The 27,281-nt window shown below is 41.8% G+C and overlaps 2 protein-coding genes across 6 annotated transcripts in view; one reads left to right on the top strand and one right to left on the bottom strand.

Annotated features, from left to right (window-relative positions):
• The window catches only part of hlcs (holocarboxylase synthetase (biotin-(proprionyl-CoA-carboxylase (ATP-hydrolysing)) ligase)), a 26,369-nt gene extending 4,114 nt beyond the window's left edge, over nt 1–22,255 (bottom strand). Inside the window, exons 1-6 of one of the 2 annotated variants that reach the window (XM_079355329.1) lie at nt 21,617–22,251; nt 19,474–19,614; nt 18,271–18,433; nt 15,719–16,725; nt 13,842–14,021; nt 9,313–9,596 (exon numbers count right to left, since the gene is read on the bottom strand). In XM_079355329.1, the coding sequence (XP_079211455.1) occupies nt 9,313–9,596; nt 13,842–14,021; nt 15,719–16,725; nt 18,271–18,433; nt 19,474–19,614; nt 21,617–21,889 (2,048 nt within the window). In that variant the 5' untranslated portion in view covers nt 21,890–22,251. Of the gene's footprint in view, nt 1–9,312; nt 9,597–13,841; nt 14,022–15,718; nt 16,726–18,270; nt 18,434–19,473; nt 19,615–21,616 lie in introns of both variants that reach the window. The other variant, XM_079355330.1, reaches the window with a different exon arrangement.
• smfn (small fragment nuclease) lies at nt 21,714–27,281 on the top strand. Of its 4 annotated transcripts, XM_079355333.1 has the most exons (8): nt 22,469–22,533; nt 22,616–22,731; nt 23,164–23,247; nt 23,350–23,427; nt 23,751–23,862; nt 23,944–24,052; nt 25,656–25,709; nt 26,881–27,281. In XM_079355333.1, exons 2-8 carry the CDS (start codon nt 22,684–22,686, stop codon nt 27,014–27,016), a joined length of 621 nt encoding a protein of 206 aa, XP_079211459.1. In that variant the 5' UTR covers nt 22,469–22,533; nt 22,616–22,683; the 3' UTR covers nt 27,017–27,281. The 4 variants fall into 4 exon arrangements, with proteins under 4 accessions (XP_079211460.1, XP_079211458.1, XP_079211457.1 ...); XM_079355334.1 differs by lacking the exons at nt 22,469–22,533; nt 22,616–22,731 and adding an exon at nt 21,714–21,850; XM_079355332.1 differs by lacking the exon at nt 22,616–22,731 and having other exon boundaries at nt 22,315–22,533.

Here is a 27,281-nt window from a genome sequence, read left to right as displayed (position 1 = left end):
TACAAGCAGCTATATAAAAACATAGACACAACAGATCAAGTATGATTATAACAGCTGACTATGGTAAGAGTGAATGAAGCTGATATACGGCTGTCCCTTCGCTCTGCTAACGTATAATGAGCAGAGGAAAAGAGTGCAGTATTTCTTCTATTGTGATGCAAAGCTAGTCAGCAGTAATGCAGTGTGAGATCAGTCCCACAGAGCTTGTAAGAGATCTGTCAAAGTGTTAATCAGAGTAACACTCTGAGCTCAGGGGGGCTAATCACATGTCTGAATCAATTGTACTGAAGAATAAAAACACTTGAAGTATAAAGTGTGAGGCTGGGACAATACACAGATTCCTACAACAAGAAAAAACTGCTTTGATGTTCAAAAGCCATTGATTTTTAAAAAATGTATAATCCTAAATGAGAACCATTCTTTATGTTCACCACTGGAGCAAATATAAACACAACGCATATATTAAGAGTTAACTGAAGCTCCATATAGACTCAATCTTCATGGCAGTGGCCATTGTTTTGACTTCTATCTGTCCTCTTACATGTTTCCATCTGAAATAAAGTCCAAAAGATTCATTTAAAAAACACAACTTTGTAATGTTTTAATAAGGCCTGTCCATTGTTTTTTTAAATAACTGTAATGTATTCATAGAAGTCAGCCAGATGTGTGTGACTGTAAAAACACGTAAAAAGGAAAAACTTTAAATCTGGAAAAGAAAAAAAAGAAAACCCGCCTCACGAATTCGTTGGTTGGTCGATATTCCACACACAGCTCTGACTTTAGGCCTTTGCACCCTGAGTCTGTATTTTACAGATGTGTTTTTTTTAAATCCTTAATTCGATAAGAAAAACATTACACACAGAAACCTTTGACAAAAAAAGAGAAAAGATGTTTTTGGTTCTTTTGCGTCGAGAGTTTCAACCGTTGATAAAGGGCATGCAGAATTATCGCCATCCCCTTCAAATGTATGTCAGTGGTCCACTCTGATACGCTGCTCGCTATAATGGAACAAAACATTAAAACCACCAATTTCCATAAATCAATTGATCCTAAGCAGAGGTTGGGAGTATGTTTGAGGTAGACACGCCTGCTCTCACTTCCACAGGGATGGATGGATGCGAAATAACCCAGAAAATCAGAAACTGTACCCCCCCCCCCCCAAAAAAAAAAAAACGGTATCCAATTTTGGAGTAAGAGATTGACACAACATGACATTGTGTTTCTTGTAGAAATCTGAATAATGTCGGGGCACAAATACTTTAAGAAGGACTTCATGTTTTGACGTCTTGGCGACCAGGACATCAAATCGTCCATTTGTTTCATTACCTAACCTTCAACTTTAACATGAACCACATTTCAAGGAAAGCCTTTTCAGCATCGAAGATCGCACAGTATATCTCCTCACAAACCACTGTGTAGGTACTGCGAGTGATGGAACGCCAGTACTGAAGGGGATCAGAGAGAGACGATGAAACCCGCTGTCCGCCCTTCCTTCGAGGCGCCGACTGTGGCGAGACGTCTTATCTTATCAAAGAAACTTCTGATGCTGTTTAAATCGTTCTGTGGTTTCTGCTGATGCGATTCTGCATCTTCTCTTAGCTGTGCTACGTCATTTATGAGCCTCATGGCGTAATAACAGAATTGCGTTGATTGTGGAACGATAAAGGTCAAAGAAGCAAACGGAGAAAAAAGGAACGAGGCGGTGACGGCATCATTTTTAGATTTTATTCTAAATTTAAATTGGAGTTGAACTTATTCCCAAAGCTACATCGAAGCTGAATTAACTGGACAGGACAGTGATAGCAGAGACAGTGTGCATCCTCTGTAATGTTTCACTGACTGCTGAGATCTCTTTTGATCAATGCCACCGTCGTCTTCCATTCGTTCAGACAACAGCAGAACAAAGACAGACAAAGTAGCTCAATCATCAGAGAGAGAAAAAAAAAGGGGGTCACTGTTGTCCTGACGTCGAGCGTGAGCCTCTAAATCCTCGCACAGGACTCTTTGTTTTACGGGGGCAGCTAAGCCACAGGGGGTCACCCCCTCAGATACTTGGGGTCAGGAGGACAAAGACCCTCCCCAGCAGAGTCATCTGTGAGAGGATGACATGTGATAATAAGATGTGTGCATGTCAAAGAAACAAGGCCCACAGAGAGAGAACAGAGGAGACTCTGCTGCTACATGTTAGCATGAACTCATTTCTGGCTGCATCTGACTTCACTGACATATTTACAGATGCAAAGAGGAAAGCTTGTACAGATGTTTTTTTTATGCATAATGTAACCAATCAAGTGGCCTTGTTTGATGCCATCAGTGAAAATATCATTTTCCTGAAAGCCATTTATCCTCCAAACCCAAACCCTCTCACTTCCCGGATTAAAATATCTCAGATTAAAAGATTATCTCTGCCGTCAATGCTCATTTTTGAAACAGGATTTTGGGTGCATAAGCGTGTTTGCATTGATCATTCAGCAGCATAGAGGGGCTGATCAATAAGAGAGGACAAACTAATCTGTAAATGTGATTAATTGAGCTAATCCTGTTTACTGAGGGACAGCACAAATGATCATTTCCAAATAGCACTATTGGAAGTGATCAATGAGAAAGGGAGCTCCATTACCACAGGGCAGCTGAGGCACCACTCAGTGACCTTGTACTGCCCATCTGGACCCCGCCTGCTGCTCTGGCTCAGGTTCTGGTCCGTGTTCACGCTGATACGAAAGTATCAGTGTACGACCGCAATGCTGCTGAGTTTGTAAAACCACGGGACCTGAATCATTCTTTGAGTTACCTTGTCCCATGACTAAGATGAGTAACTGTCAGGCGATTAATTAATCTTTAATTATAAAAACATGATGTTTCGTTGTCGTTAATGAGACACAATGGGACTCAAATTGTAGGGGTGTTTTTTTTTAAATCCATCTCCCCCAGGTTGAAATTATCACTGACCTTAGAAGGCTGCACTTTTTCAAATGTATAAAAAAAACCATGATTACTCTGTAGCTCTGCTGGGCTTACAGTAATGATGTAACCTGTTAGATTACAATGTTTTACAGCTGCTTTGTTACGTATTTTAATTGGATTGTTTTAAGTGTTTAAGACTTTTCACGTGGTAATGAGTTTAGAAAAATAACTTGTGTAACCTGTTTTCTTAATACCAATTTTTCATACCTGTCTTAGGCTAACTGAATTATTTATGAGGAGGGGAAGACGGTTTTGTTCAAACTCGACCGACAACTTTTGGTCGACTAAAACTTGACTATAAAAGGTAAAAATGTGCAAAGGCTGTCGTCCTCCAGGTGGACGACCTGTGGCTCCTGTCCCGTATGTTGTTCGCCCCCCCATCTCTCTCCTTGATGTCTGATTCTACCCACGGTCCTGTCTCTACAGTAATAAAGGCCCAAAAAGAAATCTTAAAAAAAAAAAAAAAAAAGTGACGCCACAATAAAAACAAATGATCAGGTAAACAAGAGCCAAAAACAAAAAAACAAAAAAAAAAATTAATAACTGCTAATGCCTTGTACAGCTTCAAAAACTAAAAAATAAGATTTTAAAATGTTAAAAAGTTCATAGGCAGCTGCTTAGGGGAACAAGGACAGGTGTAATGTAGTCATTTCTCTTGCGATGCCTTTCAAAGCCTGGCAGCAGTGTTTTGAATTAACTCTGGGCCCCTAAAGGTCTCATACCATGATGGTCTCGGCCCCTGACGTACTGAGGCGGTTCTGTTTCTGGCCCCATCGGACCCTTCGGGTTAGGCTGAAATGAAATTCAGCATTTGTAGCCTCTGTGTTGGACTATGTGGCCCTTCTCATCAGAGTGGTCTCGGGGCTGCAGAGCATACCGGCCCCCTCTTGTCGACACAAACCGGGTTCAGGTCAAACACGGCTCCATGTGTTCCCTGAAATAAGAGGCATCTGCTGACAATCTGTGATAATTGCAGGTGGAGCATGCGAGGTCAATTGAGCCAATTAGATTTTTATGGTTGAACCTGTTTGCCACGGTTATGAGAAGTGGGCTGTATTTTTCACAGGAAACAGGACCCTAATTCATACAGTGTCAGTTTGGATATTGGATTACCTGTGAAAACAAACAGTGATCACCAGGCTCTCTGGCCAGACAACTGGAACAGCTTTCACTAGACTCACTTTGTTTAGCTGGTTGGACTCTTCAGCTGCTGCTGCACTGTTCTGATCATGGGACTCTGCGCAGTGTGAGAAGAAGTGACAGAAGTTGCAATACGTGTGTGTGTGTGTGTGTGTGCTGTGCGTGTGTGTGTGTGCCAGCATGCTTCTCACATGTGCAGACAACATGGAAAAAGAAGAATGTGTGGCTGTAAGTATCAGGGAAAGCTATCAGAACTACATTTACATCCACTGCTGCTTCTTCTACTTTACTCAGAGCCACCTCTGAGGGAAAAATAACATGAGGTGTGTGTGTGTGTGTGTGTGGGGGGGGGGGGGGGGGGGGGGGGGGGGTGTAAAAGTGAAAGTGGACCCTTGGGTTTTTTTTTTTTGAGGCTCCTCGAAGAAAAAGTCAATACGTAGGAAGTGTGTAGCTGCAGGCACTGGGATCAAGTTTAGCTAGGCAGGAAAGAATCATTATGTTTTTTGGACCAGCAGTGCTGTTTGACACCCCCCCCCCCCCCCCCGCAGTCTGTTATCATAACATCTCTCAACATAGACACGGCAGTGACACACTCGCATACACACAACCAGCGTTCATCAGAACAAACGCTAACCCAGAAAATAATCTCATCATCTATGAAGAGTGTGTGTGTGTGTGTGTGTGTGTGTGTGCGATGCTTCTCTGTGTTCTCTTCAGTTCATATGAATATGAGCCCAACGCTTTTTCTGCATATATAAAAGGCTTCCAGCTCGTCATTGAAAGTGCATTCTCCTGTTCTGATGTCTCTGATGTACCGAGGCAATGGCATGCTGATGACATGCTGTATCCAATGAAATTCTGAAAACTTGGATACGTCACTTTAATCAATGTCTTAATCTGATTTATTCATGCACACAATAAGGTGATTGATAAAAAGAGTTGGAGTTATTTTCAGGGTCGCATTCTGCTGCTTCACACTCTTCTTCACTCAGTGTGTATCCATGACGCTCGGTAACACCGAGGATCACGAGTACTGACATAAATCCTTGTTGTCAGCGGGGCTGTGCAGAGTGTTGAAGATCTCTGCTGTGTTCAGTCACCTCTGTCGGCCATCAGAGACGTTCTTCCTCTATCTGCATATTCTGTAGAGGGGGGAGGAGCCAAATAACTGATCACTTTGTACACTAACCAAGCTACAAAACTTTGAAAGGTTAGGAGTTATACCTCTGAAGGATGTTTACAGTAATGGTTACTTGTTGTTTTTTTTAGCTCAAGTGTTTGCTTGTACGATGTTTAGAAGGGACCATTGTTTTCTCCCCAGCTTGTGAGTATTTCGACATGTACACATATAATTAACTACTACTACTACTACTACTACTACTACTACTACTATATATATATATATATATATATATATAGCTGAGCTGCATTAATAGGTGGATGGTTTCTGAAAGCTGAAAAGTTTTACAGTAACACAGGAGCTTCAGATGTAGCTTAAAGAACAGCTGTGGTTCCATTGAAATTCCCCGGGCGGTATTCAACATTTGAAACTGTCAGTATTTATATAAAAATGCACACAAAGCTGAAGTACTTACTTTCAGTGTTAGTATTAAAAAAAAAAGAAGAAGAAGCTCAGAGCCTGTTGGGAATCATCTTAAAGTGAAGTCAATGAGGCTGTGACTTCCTGTCTTTATGATGACAATGTCTTCAGTCATTCATAACTATTGCACATTGTTTAAACCCTTTACTGGGTTTTATTCTACCACATTGCACTGTGTTTTATCTGTTTGTATTTTTACTTCAGTTGAGCAGAGAAGTACAGTACATGCCACAAAAACATTTCACTGAGCATCCTGTATGAGGAAGTGACAGATAAAACATTCGAACCTTGAATTAAAATTGAACAGTCAGTTGTTCATTCAGAGATAGAACACATATTGTAGGGGAATGTTTTTTCTTTTACGTTTGAAGTCAGCTTGTTCATATGAGTCACTCTGTCCTCCTACAGTAAGTACATATCTGACAACAGCAGCATGCTAGCTGATGTTAGCTCCAGGGATGGAACATTTCACAGTTGAAACTAGAGCCGTCAATCATTTGAATGAAAGGCTTTATTCATTAATTATTCACAATGAATAATATGAGATCATGTACAATATGATGAGGATTACATTACAGGTAGATTTACTGCATAAGCCTGTCTTTAGTTTGTTATATCTAGCTTCTGAACTGAATTTGACTGTTCTTCAAGTTATGCAGAGTGAATTCACAGTTTACTTTATTCTGATCAAGTTGCTTCCCTAAAGTTCTCAGTTGATTGGCATCAATTCCCTCCTCTAGCTCTGAATGGAAAAGTGAATACTGGATGTTTAATATTGTATATAAAAGCACTTGGAGTCTAACAAACAGCCCGAGCAGCTGCAGGCAGGGACACGTCTGTGTGTCCATGTGTGAAGCTGCTGATGGAGGTTCATTGAGATTCTAGTGAGGTGTGACCTTGTGAGAACACTCTGCTGTGTCTCTGTGCTGCTATTATTAGCTGCTGCGGCCAAACAAAGCATTAATACCGAGAACAAACACTCAGTGAGCCGGCCATTCAGCCTCAGCTTCAATCCTCCGCACCGAAGAAGTTTTCATCAGCTCCTCAATTTGAGCCGCTCGGAACCCTGCAGGAGCTTGAAAGCAGCTCCCTGAGCGCCTGTTAGCTCTCAAAGCTTTATTTATCCTCCACATAGCAGAAAAGACTCGAGTCATTGTCACCTCAAAGGACTCTAATAACTCTGAAAATCAACATCTGTTTGACTATCTGATTAAGCACATCAGCATATTAAAACATGCTGTTCCTCTGACGTGCTCAGGAATGTGAGCGGCAAAAAACAAGACGACTTTACGTCTGGGGGATTATCAGCTGCTCGAGGAGGAATGACAGCAACATGTGTGGTTCTTTTAGTGCGTCCTCCTGAATATCAAACGCATTGAAATGACCGAGGAGGTGATGCTGCTGCTGTTATGTGTATGTTTCCACTGTGACATGCTGGCAGAAGAGCTAATGTAGTACATGCACCAGTACACAACAAGTGTTATCCCAAAGTCTCTGTCATGCTTCATCTATTAGTAGTCTTATTAACTTATTATTGTGTCTCTATTTTTATTTCATTAATTACGTTTGGCCTGAAATCATAGAAATAATAGTAGTAATATTTGAGATTTTGGATGAGAATGATAATATCAGATATTCGCTGGGTTCAGCTGTCTGAACAGAAAACATTTTTCCTCTTATCAGGCTGTAATATTTTAAATCATCTACTGATATAACAGCTAAATAAAAATGTCAAATATGCTTTGAAGTAAGGCTGAACGATTTATGGTTTTCTGATCGAAATCGCCATTTCAAAAAACGCACCAAAGCTGCGTTTTTTTTTTGGCAGTGCTCCTTCTGATTGACCCAGGAGCTGTGGCGTCAACTAATTTACATATACACGCCGTCTCCCTCCGACCCTGCCAAGCTCACCAATCAGAAGCGGGTTGGTGCTCGTGGACAGGTAACGCTAACCAATCACAAAAGCCTGCTCCACACGCTCTTTAATTTCTGACATGGCTTTAGTTGGACAAGACGCGGATTTCAGGGACAATAAAAATAGCACGTCGGTCATTTGGGAGTATGTGGACCTTAATCTGAAGTAGTTTTTTTCAGATATGCTGTTCAGTCTCACAACACTGTACAATAAAAGCCTTCCATAAGCTAGAAGAGAGAGAGAAAAAATCATTAAAGGTTTCCGTAGGTGAGCTAGTGAAGGTTCCCACAGGAGGATCTGAAGGGCAGCGTCACATTCAGTCCTCTCCACTCCATCGTGGTGCAAACACAAGGACGCATCAAAGAGGCATTCTCGCACAGTTTTTTCCTCCTTTGACAAAAGCCAGGAGAGCCGCGTGTTTCCTCGACTCCCCGCCATGTCTACTAGCTTCCTGTTTGGTACTCCACGTACGCACCAAGTTTACTTTTGAAAATAGCTTTGAAGCAAGTTGAACAGAGAAGAAGAGGCCGGGGGGACGCAATAAAGAATCCAATTTTCAAATATAACCCAATATAGGTAATCGACATGAGGCCAAAACAGGCACCAAATGAACAGCAAATCAACCTTGGAAAATCAAATGTTATATGTTTGCCCATTGTCCTTCTTGTCCTGTTTGAATATGTGAACCTGCTGTGGAGGAGCATCTCTTACTCCCTCGACGATCAGAAAAAAAACCCGGACTCAACCTGATTTACATTTAACACAAAGACTATGATTCAAAGGACCCTCTATCTGAGCACAACTCAAACTGTCATGAAAATACAGCGAATGACATGTGGTCCCAAAAAAAACCCCAAAAACAACTTTGTGATTTTAATTTGAATACACACACTAAGATACAAAGATGTTTCACAGCTGTAGAATTTAAAATCAGAGCCTTACACTCTGCTCCACTTTGAGCCTGTCAGCTCCGCCACAGAGGCTGATCTCTCTCCATCATACTTAGAGCCTAATCAACACATGTGCAGCAGAAAATAAAACAAGCATTCCTACATAATAACATTAATCAAGCCGCTCCACAGAAACATCTGGAAAGTCAAATATTAGCAGCACGGGTTGGGGGTTAGCTTTGTGTGGAAGCTTAATGACAACAGTGTCTGTTCCAATCAGCTCAGCTCTGCTCCAGCAGCCATTTTTCAAACTTTATGACACTTTTAATTGTTCCCACCTGCAGCCTCAGAGCCCGCTCCACCCACATGTGAGCTCCAAACAAAGACTCTATTAGACTGACCTGCTCGGCTGGACTCAGGTCAGCCAGCAGTATAATCTGTTCCAGCCTCCGTGTCCCCCTGCACACTGTGTGAGTCTGTGTGTGTGTGTGTGTTGGATAAAAAACCCCACCTCAGTTCCACATGTATGATTAAACATTTACTAAAATTCCAAATTCAATACATCTGGGACACTGTGCTGGTATACAGACTGAGTGTCGTAAAGCGCCCTTAGAAAGAACTGTAAGGAGGAACGTTACAGTTCTATTTCACCTCGTGTGTCTCCGGCTGTGAGGGAGCGTGAGTGAACACACACGTTCAAACGACTGGAGGGAAAGTCTGCCGAAAAAGGTCCCGGAGTGAATCAGTGAGGTGTTGTGACACGTCAGCACGTTTTCAAACAGAACTCAGAATGTGTTTCTTACCCTTCCAGCAGGTCCATGGTGGAGGTGACCACCTCCGCATACAGCAGGGTGTGACCCAGTACTCTGGTTTTCAGGTTCTGTGTGTAGGTCTCCATATTGAAGTGGGCCCAGCTCTGAGATGGTGGCGAGTCTGTGACCAGGATCAGAGAGTCCTCGGGAAGGCCAGAACCACCCGGAAGATCAGAGCAGGACACGATCCTGAGGGGAGCTTTGGACACTTTGGTGACCAGGCCGTTTGGATCAGCACACGTCTGCAGCCAGCGCAGGAACACAGACCTGACCTCCTGACACACAGAAGGACCAGAACACCGAGTCATTTCAACAGAAACAGTAAAGTAATGATAATAGACTGATCATAGCGTCTATTAGACCTGTTTAAATGAACAGGTCTAAGAATGACATTTAAAATGATGATGATAAAAATGGGGACTGATCAACATTTACATTTTAAAAGTGAAAACTTCGATGGGTATTAAGAGTTGTAGCAGTTGGAGTAAGGAGGGTCTCCCAGCAGCAACGATCCAGAAGTGTTTGGAAGCAGAGCAGTGGTGGTATTTGCTGATATCTCAAAGTCAGGGGTCTGCACACACTTTGGCATCATAACTGCATAATACTGTATATATACGGGTGTTTTGTCTGGGTTTGTGTATCAGGATCAGTTTTTATTACAAATGTAGAAACACTTGATGTTAAGTAATGGTTTAATCAGGCAGCTGTCCACTCTGTTCCGTTTGTCTTTAATACTCAGCTTTCTAACCTAAGGCCCCACACACACACACACACACACACACACACACACACACACACACACACACACACACACACACACACACACACACACACACACACACACACACACACACACACACACACACACACACACACACACACACACACACACACACACACACACACACACACACACACACACACACACACACACACACACACACACACACACACACAATTCTATTATTCACTAACTGTCTGAAATATTGAATGTAATCAGGAGTGACATTAACATGAAGTCATCTTCAGCAGAACTAACAGGATGTGATGTGTTCAGGGTCTCCCTGTTAGTCCAGGAGCTCATCCATCTCAGCAGGGTGACAAACATTACAATAACACTGATGTTGCTATGTTACGCGTCCCTGATGCAGTCACCTCTCAGAGGAGCCTTTAAACTCGTGAAAAACTAATCTGCTAGAGTGACGTCGCTTCAACTCTGGGCTGAAAAGTTGATCTTGATTTTTTTTGCCCCAATACTGCGAGAAAAACGTCAGGAGCTGAAGAGGGACGGGAAAGGCTGGGAGTGAGGGATGGCATACAGCGAAGGGCCAAGTTCAGATTTGAACCGTTTCAACAACGAGTCCGATTGAGCTGATGTGAGAACCCAGCAGGATATTCTCCAGAGAATTCACCCAAAGCACATCAGAGGGGGGAGTGACGTCCGTCCTGTGACTGCTGCACGGTGACTGAATGCACGCGACTGCCGTCAGACATTTAAAGGGCTGCAGTATAGTAGAAGTTTTCTGTTCGTCGGTCTGTTGTCCTCCGCTCTTTAGTTGATGCTGTGATTCTGTTGAGCTACTCGTAGCATTGATATGACTGTGTTAGCTAAGGAGACCCCCCCCCCCCCATAATTGTTTTCCATAATGAGACGAGTTAGGACTAAAATGTTAGCGGTGTGCTGACATTCCAAATCCATGATATTTTCTCCCACTGTGAGACACGAGCAGGAGAGTCGCGTGTTGTTTGTAAATGTTACATATTAAATGGACATCAGCTTGTATTGCGCTTTTCTAGTCTTCTGACTACATCAGGGCTTCAACGCTGCAGGTCCCACATACCCATCAACGCCACATTCACACAGTGACGGCAGAGGCTGCTTTGTAAAGGGTCAGCATCAACTAATTAAGTAAAAGCATTAGTATTAACTAAGCCAATCATACACATTCACTCGCTGCTGATGCTGCACAAGGAGCAATTTGGGGGTCAGGGTCTTGCCCAAGGACACTCTGACAGGGTGTGCAGGAGCTGGGGATCAAACCCCCAACCTTAAGGTTAAGAGTGACTCTACCACTGAGCCACAGCCACCCACGTGTGTGTGTGTGTGTGTGTGTGTGTAGCTGAGCAGAATAGAACTCATGTGTTGAAGGAATAACAAGCCGTAATTACAGTAAGAGTACAGTAATCTAAATCAGTGAGTGAATAAGATCTGTATGTTTTCACAATGTTGGTAACATTACGAGGCTAAGGCTTCTCTTTAGGAAGATGAAAGAAAAGACATTTAATTGTTTGAATCTGAAGCTCTGAGACGTGATGCACTTGTTCCCTGTCATATTTTTATATTCATTTTACGGCTGCATTAAAATGTGAGTGAAATGTTACTGCTTTAGGGATTTAAAGTTATTTCATGTTCTTATTTTGAGTATTAAAAAACATCCAATGCAACCTGTCTTCTTCATCAGAGCTTCTGATAGGGTCAGTGCTCAAAGACATGTACAGAGGCTAAAGTCCTCAAAGCGGGCAGCCAGGGTTCAAATCCCACCCGTGTCTCCTTTGCTGCATGTAATTCTCCCACTCGTCTCACTAATGAAGGCAGAACATCTCCCTCTGTCCGCAGCACGGCACAGTCTTAGTTGATGATTTTATTTAACACGAGCCTCGAGGATCTGCTCGTTTTCTGTAGGATACGTTTTAGTTTTTTTTTAACTAAATAATGCCAAGTACTGTGCTCATTGTGGATTAAATAAAATAACAAAGAGCAGGGTGAAGACCTGTTCTTTCTGCTCTTCAAGAAACATTTAGTATGAATTGGCAAAATAAAAATAGAAACTGATAATTGATGGATTAAATATATCATATAGTTTTTAAAGGTGGAATTCTTACTTTAGTGTAATGGAGTGTGGAGCTTTGACTCCACCTACTGGTTATTTTCCACTACTGCAGGTATCCTATTGGTATACTTTACTGATAAACTGAGAGGAAAATTAAATCTGCTATTACATGCTATTCTTAAAGATCACATTTTTTTATTGCTCAAGGGAAAAAAAATCAGTTTAATAATTCAATTCTTTGTTTATTGATTGAGAAACACTGCATTACTAAGAGTGCGAAGGAGAGACTGTTTTTGTTTTGAAATGATTACCGGTACTTGTTTTTTTGTTTCAATGTCGAGGCAACAATGTGTAAAGAGCTCGATATGAAGGTTCCATCTCCATCTTATATTGTTTGAGTTATTTTAAAAGATTTACCAAAAAAAAAAAAAAGTGATTTGAAAACTTGAAATCTCAAAAAGCACAAACATTTAATGTGGATTATAGTGAGATGTCTTCAACAATTTTTTTGGCGGCGCTGACTCAGTAAGTAGAGTCGTCGTCTCTTAACTGGAAAGTCGAGGGTTCAATCCCCAGCTCCTGCAGCAACATTTCCGATGTGTCCTTGGGCAAGACACTCAACCCCCAAATTGCTCCCAGAATGTGGAAATTTGCAGGTCTCCCTTTGTATTTTCTTACACAGATTTTTTATGTATATATCATTAGCTGTTTAGCATAGCATGTTTACATTATGCCAAATTTATGAATCTAATTGAAATCATTCAAATTTGGAATTTGAACTTCACTCAAGCATTTTCTTATGATGAGGCTTTTATCCTGATTATGTCTGTCCATGTAAACATAGATAGAGATAGAAACCCTGGATATCATTTAGGTTATGTTGTGGTTTGTTCTGTCCTGTAGTGGATTGCATAATGTTGTTTTTCTGGAATACTTCATTAGGAGAATGTCGATCAGAACGTGCCACGCTTCATTAAAAGCTTGTTGCCTTCTCCTCTCTGTGGTTATTGATCAAAGTGCAACAGCAATGGAGACTCACTTATAAAAATGTGAATTCTGTTTGAATAAACTTTAAAGTTAGACCTTTTGAACAATTATTTTCATACAATCTGGAATTATTAGTGGATGTTTTTTTCGACTTCTTTGACAGCTACAGGACAAAGTGAAGCTTAAACTTTTCCACTGATCAAACGCACGTTTTTCGCTGAGCGTTTCAGGCTGTTGTCACTGAGTCTGATCAAACATCTGCTGCATTCATCATCATATATTTCCATACATTAAAAGACCACAGATTGTTTCCACATGTGCTGCATGAAGAACACGTGTGGGCTGCTGCTCAGAAAATTAACTTAAATAAACACAACACGCTGCATGTGTTTGACCGATCTGTTGTGTGTGTCAGTGGACAAGCCGAGCGATGTCTAACTTGTTTGAAAAAACAAGCTTATATTTCTGTGAAGCATTTATGTTTCATTTAAAGAGGGAACAATTCAGAGCAGCACCGAAAAAACGTTTTTTTTTTTTCTTCTCTGTGTTGCAGCAGCGTCAATTCAAAATACATCTTAACATTTGATCCCTAAGACAGACTCCGTCGCTGTATGTCAGGCAGAGATCTGATCATCTCCGTCCGTCTTAATCGGCCTGACTAAAAAAAAAAGAAAAAAAAAAAAGAAAAGGAAAAGGTGTTACCTGTGAGGTGGTCAGCAGGTGGACGGGGCTGGGGGCCGGAGTCTGGCTGAGCTCACAGCTGAGGCCGAGAGAGGAGAGGATCTCTGTCAGGACTTCGTATCGCAGAGCATTGTTCACCTTCAGGTCTTTAAAACCCTCTGACGTCACATGCTGGGAGTCAGGAGAGACCTCCAGGTGCACCTGCAGACGGGAATACACGACACGTTTATACAAACAGTAGAGTATATAGAGTATGTGTACCTGCAAACTGCACAGTACATACCTATACACAATAAACCAACACAAACAGTACAGTGGACTCGATCATAAAACAGGTATACGTCTATAACAGGATATCAGTACAGTGTTTGCCTGTACTAACATTACAGTATATGACTATAGCTCAGTATACACCTGTACAAACTGCACAGTACACTTTATACACAGTACTATACAAAAAGTCCACTTTATTCTAAGAGTGCATTATCTATCTAAAGTAGAGTAAATACATATACAGTCTATAAAATACATTACACAGCACAGTGTATATATAATAACTAGAGCATATTAACATACAGTACAGTATATATAATCCATTTATCCATGTATATGTATGTATGAGGTTCTGTTTTAGCAGTGAGCCTGTGCGTGTTTTTCCACTCTGCATGTTCGCTCACACATGGTGGAGGTGGTCAAACATTTTGGTCATCGACATTTCAAGCGCATCTTTAAAAAAAAAAAAAAAAATGTTTAGTCTTATTTTGTGCAGAAGCATCTGAAGATTATTCTAAACGTGTTCAGAATCATTTCAGTTCAAATAATAATAATAATAATAATAAAATGTTTAATTTGAAGGCGCCTTTCCTAACTCTCAAGGTCAGCTTACAGAGCAGAGATAGAAACATCAAAGTAGCAACACGTTGACAAAACGAACATTAAAAAAAAAAAAAGGAATGTCCAGGACGTGGAGGATCGATGAGACCTGATGGAGAAGGATCAGACTGACTGTGCTACTTTAAAAAGATGTGTTTTGAGATGTGTCTTGTGTGGTAGGAGAGAGATCCAAAGTCGACTCCCATGCTGGACAGGAGTGAGGCTGGTGCAGTGAGTTCAATGGAAGAAGAACCTGGGACTGTGTTTCAGTGAGTTTTACATGATGACACATTCATCCACACATACAGTAGGTCACTGGGTTCTGACCAAATGAACATTGCCGCAGCAGTAAGAACAGGAACAGTTGTTTTTAATCATACAAACATCCTTAGGACTCACTCAAACTAGGAACAGCTGCCCCCCCCCCTCCCCTCCCCCCCCCCCCCCCTCACGTTTGACTTTTATTATTATTATTGAAGTTGCCTCGTTGTAAGTTTTGGGAGAGCACAGGATAAACTTTATATGAATGTTATTATTAACAACAACGATGTCTGAACATATTGAACGGAAGCTGATTTCAAATCTCTCTATCCACCGTCATTGAACAGACACCCAGCTGATTACGCTCATTTAGCAAAAAGTGACATCAGCTGAAATCTACCAATACTTTATAGAACTTCACAATATTTTTATTAAGCTGCTGTTCGCACTCAAAATGATGCGAATACGTTGGAATGTATCATAGTTTGATTATTGGAACATTTTTACTGATTCTAAGTAATGTTCAACCAAACATTGGAGTCTAATGGAGAAGTCAGCTTAAAAAAGATCATAGACTTCCATGGCATATATTCAAAGTTTCATTCAATATATTCAGACATCATGGTTGTTTTAAATACATTTTAATTTCTTAAACGGCATTCAATAAAATATACAAACACACACTTATCAGCCACTTTGAAAATAGTGTTTAACCTTCATGTACATTTCCCCCATCAGTTAATGACGTCTCGTGTTTTTTTTACCTGACACAGGACAGCCTCCCCGCCATCTCTTCCGTGGGTCACCCTGACTATAACCATGTCTCTCTGATGAGGGACGTCCCCCTTCAGCTCCCCCCACAGCTCCACCTCCCCTCCTCCTTGACTGTCCCTGATGAAGACCTTCTTGCTGGCCAGCACGCTCAGCTCCAGCTCTGTGCTGTCCTCCCGGGTGAAACTCAGCCTGCTGATCTGCCCGAGCTGCCTCTGCCTGTCCTCCAGACATAGGCCTGCGGGGCACAGGGTGGACGACAGCCCCAGGACCCTGCCCCCCTGGCTTAGGTATGTGAGAAAGCGGGTCTGTAGCTGGGGGGTCAGAGGCTCCTCCTCTGCCAGGACGAGGAGCCTGGTGTTCTCCATCCAGGGGTCGGTCAGAGCCTGCTGAGGCAGCAGGGGGTAGATAGTGTAGTTTTCCATGTTGACACACTCGTATAGAAGCTGACTGAGGGCCTGAAAGCGGTCCTGACACTCCCCTGTGAACACCAGAACATTTGGCGGTTTGCTGTTACAGTCATTGTTGCTGTGACCGGAAAGCCCGTTGGCTTCATCTAGATCCGCACTTTCATCCCCGCTGTCCAGCCCCACAGAATCATCATCAGGGAGGTCCGGTATATTCTCAGCTGAGGCGTATTTCACCGACAGGATGGTGCTGTTCTCCAGCTCCAAACACTCGTTGCAGCTGGACAGATGCAGGTGGTGTCCATGGCCCTCCATGTGTCGGTGGTTCCCTAAGGAATGGTCCTCGGGCTCACCTACAGGTCCCGGCTCCTGGGTGCCACGTAGCGGCTCGGACCCTCGCCTCTCCTCTAACCTTCTCTTTGCCTCTGGAGGGAGGAGCAGGCTGCCTTTGCGGCACTGATGGGACAGGTAGTCAGCTGACAGGTGATGAGGTGAAGGCTCAGGAGAGGGTTTACACACGCACGGTGACCTGTCAGTCTTTGGACGCTGCTTCTCCAGTAACTCACTGAGGGTGGATTCTTTGAGGAGGACAGCTAGTGACACACACACAAAAAAAACAACAAACATTAGTCAAATCTGATCACATACATTTTTCACCCATCATATTTCCGGCATCAGCAATGCTGTCTGTTAGCTGCTCAGCACTCAACACACTCTTATTGAATACAGCTCACTGCAGCTTTTTGTGGTATGTTGCTTTTGGATTTCCTAAACTATGAGCACATGTGGTTAATTAGATGCGTTATGTTATATGTTGTTTGCGGTTTAGGGACACTGTACTATTTCATAGGTATGTCCCCGGTAATGAATTACATAGTCGAGCCTAATTTGTCAAGTTTTCCTAACTTTAGTTTAATTTTTTTGTTGTTTTTCTGCACTCATTGTTTCCTACTCTTATTTGAGTTCAACCACAACTGACAAAACATATTCTAACCTACCATTAAATGATTAACTGTACTCTCCTGATCGTAATATTCCAGCACAAATGGGTCCACATGATTTCAATCCAGGAAAAGATTTCATCAACACATGACATCCATAAAGATCCACAGAGTGCTTCGAGTTTACCTCTGCTGTTTCGCTGACGCCTCGTAACAGCCCTGTAAAAGCTGGTGAGTGAGAGAGTGTTGGAAGAAGGTGCCCCCCCCCCCTGTTCTAACGGCCAATAACATGTGACTGTGCAGATGACTGACGTTTCTTGGAGCCATTGAAAGTCTTAAAAGAAGGATGTGCTGCCTCCATTATTATGTCGGGTTGATTTCTTCATGTTCACACTTTGAAGATTGATTTTTACCAGAACTACATCAAAAGTATGAATAAGTTGATATTTATACTATTATACATCATGAGCCAAGAATTATTTAGAGAAAACAGGTTAATCTATAAAAAACGAGACATTTTGCTTCCCCTTATAAATGGACTGGAATGGTCTAAGGTTCCTGTAACACTAGTTGCAACCCAACATTAAAGAAAGAAGAAAGAGGTCACATACAGCTAATCATGTTGGCTGGACTTGTGAGGCTGACTTTTAGATGTTTGGATTTCAGCTTAAACATTAAACATTTGGGCCATAAGCCTCCTGACATAAAGCTACAGCATGCTGACAGACATGCTCCTAATCACACACAACTCATGATCATATCCTTCTTCCAGTCCAAATGTACCGGTAAAAACTTCAGCTCCGTACGGCGTGTGCTGATGAAGACAGGAACTATTCAGACCAAAATCTTTTTTTTCCCAACCAGGCTGTAAACAAGTATTTTAACATGCGTTGTGAAGAGACTTCTGATGCCTTTTGAGCCAGACTCTCTTGGAACTGTACGTTTTTACACTTTTACATCGGTGTCAGTGTTCAGCGCTTGAGGTTCTTGGTGATCTAAGATTTTACAACAGAATCAGGGTAGAGTAAAGACACATTTATAAAAAAGACATTTTTTTTATTTTTTTTTGTCTGTCTGTGTGTTTTGTCCTGCAATGTTGGGATTTTTCTGTTCAGTAATTTTGAAAAACTAAATAAAATCCATATACCGCCTATATATATATAAATAACAAAAATAAAAATAAAAAAGGAAACTTACGGATTATCTTTGAAGGCAGGAGTCCATCGTCCAGCTGAAGGCGATCTTCTATAAACGCGACCCCCAGTCGACTGAAGTTGTCCACGCTGGCCTGAGCCACCGCCCGAAACGGGGTCCCAGGGCTACAGGCCAGAGGAAGACAGTAGTCTGACCACTTCAGCACCTGCACACAATAACACACAGCATGTGTTAGCAAAGTCCCATCGACACACTAACATGAACACCTGAGCAAACACAGACACTAAATGACTGAGACGCGTGTAAATGTGATATTGTTCTTGTTCCAGCACAAACACGGGAGAGTAAAGTTACATGTTTGCAGAAGCACGTGTCTGACTTTGTTGAAATGGCACTAACGTATACACAGTTTTTTTTTTTTAGTACAGTTAGGATACATGCAGACAATACCAACACGTTTATGTTTACACCCTTAGTCGGTCCCAGCTCTTTGTCAGAACTGAAGTTTGGGTTTGTTTCATTCAACACAATGCTGCCGTGTTCAGAGCAAAAGACGGATAGTTCAGATTTTTTTTGTTTCTATGGGTCAAGGGTGTGTTGGCATCTCAAAACATGTGTTGGCATGTCAGCTGTGGTTTTATTACAATAGGGTGAAAAGATGTAGAGAAAAAGCAATTAAGGTGATTCAAGGTTTAAAAAGAGAGTTCACTATTTCTAACACGTGTTAGTCAAACAATTACTCTTTAAAACTTTTCGTTTTACTCACTTTTGATCTCCTTGTGGGGCTGACACTGTGTGTGTGTGTGTGTGTGTGTGTGTGTGTGTGTGTGTGTGTGTGTGTGTGTGTGTGTGTGTGTGTGTGTGTGTGTGTGTGTGTGTGTGTGTAAGTGGGCCTGTGAGGGACATTTCATGTGCAACATATTGCTATTTGTTACATGTCCTTTACTTGCTGAGTGATGCCTGAATTTAATTGAAAATACCATATTTCAGTATTTGAAATTTGTAGGGAGCATCCTTTGCTCATGTCGGGTTTTTTGGCTCAGCCTTCTCTCTAAAAGGTCTCTGTCTGTGGCAGATCCACGAGTTCTCTCTTGTGATCAGCACATGCAAACATTAGCTATTGGATAAAACATAGTCAGTGCTACGTCATGGAATAACCACATCAAACAAATGCTTCTGTGGGCACAGAGTTTAGTGTTAAAGGAGACTCATGCTTCTGGTTGGTGGTCAATGTGTGGTGCCTACTTTCTTATTGGATGTGTGAGCAGATGTGTAGCCCACTCTGTGTCCTGTAGCCTCAATGATGAATGAAATGTCTTCTATTCGAGGACCACAAAGCAGAGAGGAGCCCAGCAGCACAGTCCATTTGCTGAGGTCATCGCATGCCTGTGGACGGCACAGAACAGAGACAGACGGCTGCTAGTAACTCACAGCACTACAAGCTTGTTACAGAGATTAGTAGTTAGTGAGAGTCACAGTCAGGTCATGCGGACTCTGTGGAGAGGAGAGATTACGGCAGACACACGCACAGAAAGAAACTGAACTACTGGAGCCGACGGGTCGTGAAGATGAGTGAAGACTGAAAATATTTGTGATTGATTGATAAATAAAGATTGATTGATGACAAAATGTGGCTCTGCAAAAAAAAAACCTAAACTGAGATAACAGTTCAAACCTTGCACCACCTTGAGGGAAATGAATGCAATTTCAAGTGCATGAGAAGTAGCGGGTGGTATTGTACACACATCTGTTTGCCTCAGGTTCCACTTGCAAAGATTTAGATGTTGATTCATTTTGCATATTTTGAAAAAGAAAACAGAGAAAGACACTGGATGCAATTAGAAAAAAATCTGTGGTGGCTCTGTCGGACAAATAGGTAACTGAAGAGAATAGAGAATAACACAAAGATGTGTGCCAACCATGAGCAAGCTGCTTCTTTTTTAATTGTTTTTTTTTTTGGGTCCTTTTTGCCTGAAGGAGATGTTTGGAGGAGAGAGTGAGGGAGGACATGCACCCAACGGGCCCGGGGTCGGATTTGAACACACGGCTGCTGTAATGCTGACAAAAGGCTCTGTACATGAGGCGAGCACCGTAACTGCTCGGCTATTCAGCGCCCTGCGGATAGTCAACTTAAAAAGCATCTTATGATTTATGCAAAGAGTTTGAATAATCCAGCGGTTAAACAGACTTAAAGTTAAAAGATGTGCGCAGCTCCACTTTGTAAATGTGTGGAGAAGATGTAACACAAGAATATTTCAGAGACTCACTGATTGACCAGCTGTTTTTTTTTTTTTCCAGCTGTTCGGCCGTGATCAGCAAGGCCTTGAAAGAAATATCTGAGTTTGTGCTGATCTCAGATTTTTACACATGAATCAAACGCTTCATGCCAGGCATGTCCACAGCGAAACAAACACCACCAGTGCAGCCAAACATACACAAACGAGCCGAGTAGGCCGTGTAGACGTGAGGTAGCAATCAGCGGAGGGCCACAAAGCACTGACCTACATTACTGCCCCTCCTTGCACGCCTGACTTGACGTGTGTGGGGCCTTGTGTTTGAGTTGCGTTTTTATTTCCTTTTGCTGTAAAGCAGATTGAAGTTGAAAACAAATGAATGAAGGTCAAGTTGAACGCTTTGGTCTCTCACATGGTTGGTAATGTAAGCTGCCCTTCTCTCCTGTGCTGCCAGCGAGTGGCTTCAAAGTCGCATACATTCAGACTGAGGTCACACGGTAAAAGATCCCATGTGTCGGATTTGGATCCAGAAATGATAGTGGAACAAATCTGACTGAAAAGATCAGATTTCATGCGATTATTCATTAAAATATCAGATTTGAGTCACATAGGAGCAAATAATATGTGTAATCTTTACTTTGTGTTATTTGTTTTTCCTGTGCTATTTCTTTTTTGTGTTCATTCTGTTGGCACTTTTGGAAACTAGACAGTACATCTCAAAGGGGCTAATGCTAATAAGGGTCTAGCATCCCCTGACTGATGTAATTCCTGATTATAAATCATAATAACAGTAATTTCAAATGAACATTTACTGATTTCATTTACACATCCATTCATGTCAAAGTCACTCTTCTTTTGCTCCCTCCCTTCTATTCATTACATTCACATTGTCCCTTCTGTCCTGTGCCAAGTTTGCAAGTGAAGAAATGTTGTGCTTTCTAAAAATACATTATCCATCAATAGTGAATGCTGTTCTGTTTCTCCCTACACATGGAAGATAGAACAGGGACTTTGTCATTTCAAGAACAATGTGTTGCATTACAATAATGTAAAGCATAGTGGTGGGGCTGAATGTAAACGGCCTGTGTCAGGCCTGCAGTATCCTCCATCCACACAGTGATATGTGGTGTTTGAAGTCAGGCTCTCTCACTGACCTGCGGCTCTGTGACATACACGGCCTTGTCCCCCAGCTGCAGGAAGACCCGCTCCTCCTCCTCCTCGGATGACGGCGGGCTGGGCTGCCTGCGGACGGGGCAGCGGGGTCCGGTCTGCCGTGCTGAGGCTGGGCCGGAGCAGAGGCTGAAGCTGAAGCCGAAGCGGCTGCTGTTGAGTCTGAACAGACTGTTCCGGATCAGCACCGAGTAACACTTGTGAAAGCGCACCCACAGGTAGACGTAGCACAGCGTTATTAACATGTTAGCCAGCATACACGGAGGAGAACATCTTGGCTCTTGGTGCTGTCAAACAAGTGAAGCTAGCCGCAACGAATGCTGAAAGCTCAAAGTTGACTTCATGCTGACTACAGATATCTGCGACGACAGAGCAAAGCACCGACTAATGTTAAAGTTAGCATTACAGCTCACAGGCTACCTGGGGCGACCTTAGTCTTCCTCTGTGAGCCAATGAGGAGTGTAAACAAAGATTACAAAACTTTACCGCCACCTGGCGGCAGTGTCGATAATTACTACTAGACCTAATTTCTTTGTGAAGAGCTTCATTATTATTATTATTTATTTATTTTTTTAAATCATTTATCTGTGTTTTTTCCTGAAGAGTTTAAGTGAGGGGACGTTGGAGAAACGTAGAGAAGGGTTTAGCTGCAGCCGCGTGCAAGAACCACGGCCCCTAGAATCCCCTGATCCAATCAGATCTAATCTAACACATTAGTTGGGCGTGGCTTGTAGGAGGCGTTGTATGTACTGCATCAGCGGCTGCAGTTGGGTACCGTTTGTTGTATTTGCGACAGTTGAGATCGGAAGTCAGCCTGGGGATGCCGGTGTATTCACGGACAGCAGCGTGGGTTCTTTCGCAGTTTTGTTGGAGGAGACAGTTTGTCATCCGGTGCTCTAAGGTAGCACATCATACACTTTGTGGGACAATTTTACAGAAAAGTGCGACTTCAAGTCCTGACAAAAACCGGTTTACGGCAGCAGAAACAGGTCCCGGTGTTATTTCACGTTTCGGTTCAAGATTCAAAGTTAACGGGTTCCGAAGAATCAGCATGTCGTCCACAGCTATGTCTCAGAGGATGGTCTGGGTGGACCTGGAGGTAAGTCTCAGGGCTGAGTCCGGTTCTGCATGTTTGTGTAAGTTAGCTTGTGCCAACCAGATGATGTTCAGAGAAACCTACAATAACAGTGAAGTCCCTACATGCATGCACAAGAACAACAGTAACAGCCGTGTGAAGTTACATGTCTGCGTGTGACTGTGTAACTGCGCAGCTGCATGCAGAGTTTGAACTGTGTCACACATTGGGCTCAGAAATCTGCTGCATCACGTTTTCTATTATCCACCACTTGTTTCTAATTTCAGAAACTGGAACTTTTATAAACTTTTATTCTTTTATATACTTTTCCCAGGATTATTTTTAGATTGACTCTGCATACTGTCGCTGTTGTGAACCCATCTATGCATTTATACACAAGTATGTATGTGTGTGTGTGTGTGTGTGTGTGTGTGTGTGTGTGTGTGTGTGTGACAGATGACAGGCCTGGACATAGAGAAGGATCAGATCATTGAGATGGCCTGCATCATCACCGACTCTGACCTGAAAATTGTGGCTGAGGTATTTAACATGTACATGAAAACCCCATAAAAAAGTAGTCTTCTACCAGTCCTAAAAAAAGAAGTAATCATAATAATAAAAAAAAATGTTTTCTGTCTGCAGGGTCCCAACCTGATCATCAAGCAGCCAGACAAGCTGTTGGATGGGATGTCAGAGTGGTGCCAGGAGCATCATGGGAAGGTAAGCTCTGCTCAAACGGGCGAAGAATGGGACCATAGATAGATAGAAGTGCTTTATGGTCATATCCCAAGCTGGGATATGACCATCAAAAACTCAGACCCTCCCTAGCCCATCCTGTCAATGATATCTGTGTAAAATGTTTAGGAGTTTTGTCCATGATACATGAGACATATTATAATATGGCATAAAGAAAGCTAAGCAGTGGAATCAGATGTGTATTGGCCCACTAATTAAACAACAGAAGCAACCATCGCAATAAAGAGAAATGTCCATTATGTTATAACTTAACCTTAAAACTGTATAAAACTGCATTTGTGTCTCAGTCAGGACTGACCCAGGCTGTGCGGGACAGTAAGATCAGCCTGGAACAAGCCGAGTACGAGTTCCTGTCCTTCATCAGACTGCACACCCCCCCTGGACAGTGTCCTCTTGCTGGTGCGTGGCTTTTTAAAACCAGCAGCCCTTTCTGTAATACAACTGACTCTACAGAGGTGTCTTATTGTTGTCCTCCTGCAGGAAATTCAGTGCACGCAGACAAAAGGTTCCTGGACAAGTACATGCCCCAGTTTATGTACCACCTTCACTACAGGATCATTGATGTCAGCACCATCAAGGAGCTGTGCAGGCCAGTGTTCATGTCCCTCTCTCTGTGTCTGTGTCTGTCTGATGTATATACTAAAAGTGGGTGCTGATTCACAGTCATTGTTTCTGGTACATTTCCCGTTTCGTTTATTGAGCCTGTCCCACCTGTCATCATTTCTTTTCCCATATTTTTTGTAGAGTCAGAAAAACAACAAATATTCCAAAAACAAAAATGAGCCTACCTATTTAGGCTTTCAACAGTGTTCTGTTAACTAGGATAAGGATCATTCTTTTCCCCTTCATTTATAAAAAATAAACTTTGCTCTTTTTTTGAATAAGGATAGATCAACAAACAAAAAAACACCTCAATAATGCATTTTACATACCTGAATGCTGATGACTCAACAGGGGCAAAGGGGGAAACCCCTTCACCCCAAATCTTGTCACCGTACAGTGACATTCATCCTCCGTTCCTCTTGTTCATCATTCCATTTATTGCTAAAGGGAACAGTGTCTGCACTACGTAGTCTCCTCCTAGGAACCTGGGGTGGAGGCATGCTCGTGGAACACGTAATTTATAAAAAATCTTAAATTTGAAAAATTTATAGAGATGTACTAACATATACATGTGAAGTGTTTTTTGTATGCGAGTGTGATGAGATGTTGCTACAGCTGGAGTGCTATTATGGATGGGAGACAGCAACATATAGTGCATTTCCTTAAACCCATGTGGTGTTAAAGTAACAAAAAAGGCTCATCAGGCAGCTAAGTACAACAGTTATGGATGGCAAAATTCTCATTGATCTTTCTCATGGCTGATTATTGTTGAAGATAGAGCTGCAGCTATCGAATATTTTAGTAATCGAGTATTCTATCGAATATCCCGTCGATTAATCGAGTAATCGAATAAATCATACTTTTGCTTAATTAAGGTGTTTCTCTGTCTGCTCCTGCAGCGCGTGCATTCAGCGCGCTCACAGACTACAGAGACCATAGACATACGTCTATGACAGAGACTGTGAGAGGACGCTGCTATCGTTATGTTAGCTGCAAACACGGAGAGAGTGAACGGAGAAAAGCCGACCGTTTGACCGGATCACGTGTTCCCGACTGGGTCGTATGGATCACGGATCAACTGTGTGCTGACTAAAAGTTAAAAGGGGCGCGCCGCGCTCGCGTGCGTGTTGAAGTGTCTGTGTGTCAGAGAGAGGAGCAGGTAGCTGCAGCTACATTAAACGGGTTTTATACTCATACCAAAGTTTTGATGACGCAAAAAAAATCGGAAATTCCTCGATGAATTTTTGTAATCGAGTTATTTGAGGAATCGTTTCAGCTCTAGTTGAAGAAAAGAAAGACAGATTCTCTGTAAGCCTAGTAAAAACATTCTCTGACTGTGTGTGTGCTGTTTTTAATGAGGCTGTGTTCTGTGTTAAGATTGTGTCTGTATATGTACATCTGAATATTTTCACATAAGTCTCAGACCTGTCCTCTGAGCCGTACAGGTAGAACAGAGCCGCAGAATAACTCTGGTAAACTCAACCTCAGTCAATAGATTTGTTTCTGTTCTAGCCTTGTTGATGAAACTGACTCTGCTCATGTCCTGGCAGATTTAGAAAAATGTATGGTTTCCTGTTCTGTACTTTCAGACGGTGGTTTCCTGAGGATTACAAGATGGCCCCTCAAAAGAAAGGAACTCACAGGTAAACTGTGCGTTAAATAGGTTCACATTTTCATTAGTTTTTCCTATTATTATTATTTTTTAATGTTTTGTTTTCAATTTCCTTTTCGTTCAACAGTTCTTTAATGCACAAATTTAAAGTTTGGTCATATTTTTGTTCAAGATATTAAGGGTTTGGAGCTTTTAGTGGCCAGGATGCGTGGCACTAAAGAGGAAACTATTATTCTGAACAAGAACCAGAAGTGAAATACTAGGAGTCATGTGGACTTCGTATCATATTCCTCCTTTTATTTGATTTCCTTACCTCCTTATTTATCGCTTCCTTCTTTTTGTTTCCTAATTTATTTCCTTTTTTTTGAATATCTCTATCCTTCATAAGATCTTTTAAGATCTATCTATTGGGTGGGTGAGCATCACCCTAATTTTGGTTTCGTTTAGTCACCGTTTGTTCTGTTTTGATTGACTTCTCTTTTAAAGGTGATGAAATTATTCATGAATTGATGTTAATAGTGTCATGACCATAATTAAACTGTAATCACAAGGCATCTTTGAAAAAAATGACATATTATATTATACTCTTTCAAACAGTCCACTGTGTTCTTAATGAAACGTGTGTGCTGTGTTCTGGTCAAAATATAACATGAATCAAGCACCAGAGGAGGTTTGTGACCCTGTAGAAACCAGCTCTCTCTGAATGCTCCGTTTTGGTGTGTACGTCTCTTTAAATGCAATAAGACCCCCCCCCCCCCCCCCCAAAATCCAACAGTGTAACTTGTGATGTCACAAGATTTGAAACGGACACTTATGCTGATTGGATGGGTTTATTTCACAGTTTGTGGGTCAATAGACACTCAAGTTACCCAAATAAATATCCAAAAACATAGTAAAAGACATTATTTTTCATAATATGAAATTCAATTCCTTTAAAGACAATGTTTTTGTTTTTTTTACATTTAATTTTTGTGATTTTGTAAAAGTAAAACAAAATAGATATTGATAATAACTATAACTAAGCTACATACATGGTTGTTTGTTTTGATAAACAGTAAAAAAATAAAATAAACAAGGCTGCATCGACATCACTAATCTACTTAAGAAAACTCTTTTAGTCCAGACATTTAGGTGCATTTGAACTGAGTTTTAAAAGTCAGATGATCCAAACATGCCGATAATTGTCTGCTTTTATCTGTCAGAGCTCTGGACGACATCCAGGAGAGCATCAAAGAGCTGCAGTTCTACAGAGCCCACGTCTTCAAAGACTCTACAGAGGAGAAGAAACGCAGGATCATAGCAGAGAACGGAGGCAGAAACGACAGTCAGCACTCATGAGGATCCAGCAGTGCTGTGCTGCAGCATCTCAAGATTCAGTGTGGTTCTTGTCATCATTGACTTTCTGTTCACTTGGGCTGCACCAGGATCTGTTATTCCATTATGTTTAGATTAAAATGTAGACGATTCATTAATGAGAAATGGAAACAGTTAATTTGAAAGACCTTTTGTAGTTGGCTGATTTAGTATTCATTCAGACCTGGTATTGATTTAATTTTCTTCATCTTGTTTGAAGTGAAACCAAATAAAGTCTGGTACACCTTTA

The sequence above is a fragment of the Symphodus melops genome, assembly GCF_947650265.1.
Source record: "Symphodus melops genome assembly, chromosome: 11".
Taxonomy (NCBI): Eukaryota; Metazoa; Chordata; class Actinopteri; order Labriformes; family Labridae; genus Symphodus; species Symphodus melops.
This window is presented reverse-complemented; position numbering and strand designations above follow the sequence as displayed.

What these genes read in the sequence shown, in the direction of transcription:
- smfn (XM_079355331.1), top strand. Translation starts at nt 22,453, where the DNA reads ATGCCGGTGTATTCACGGACAGCAGCGTGGGTTCTTTCGCAGTTTTGT. An exon ending in GCCAGGAGCATCATGGGAAG is followed by an intron (nt 23,428 to 23,750) that starts GTAAGCTCTGCT and finishes TTTGTGTCTCAG; the next exon opens with TCAGGACTGACCCAGGCTGT. An exon ending in ACCATCAAGGAGCTGTGCAG is followed by an intron (nt 24,053 to 25,655) that starts GCCAGTGTTCAT and finishes CTGTACTTTCAG; the next exon opens with ACGGTGGTTTCCTGAGGATT.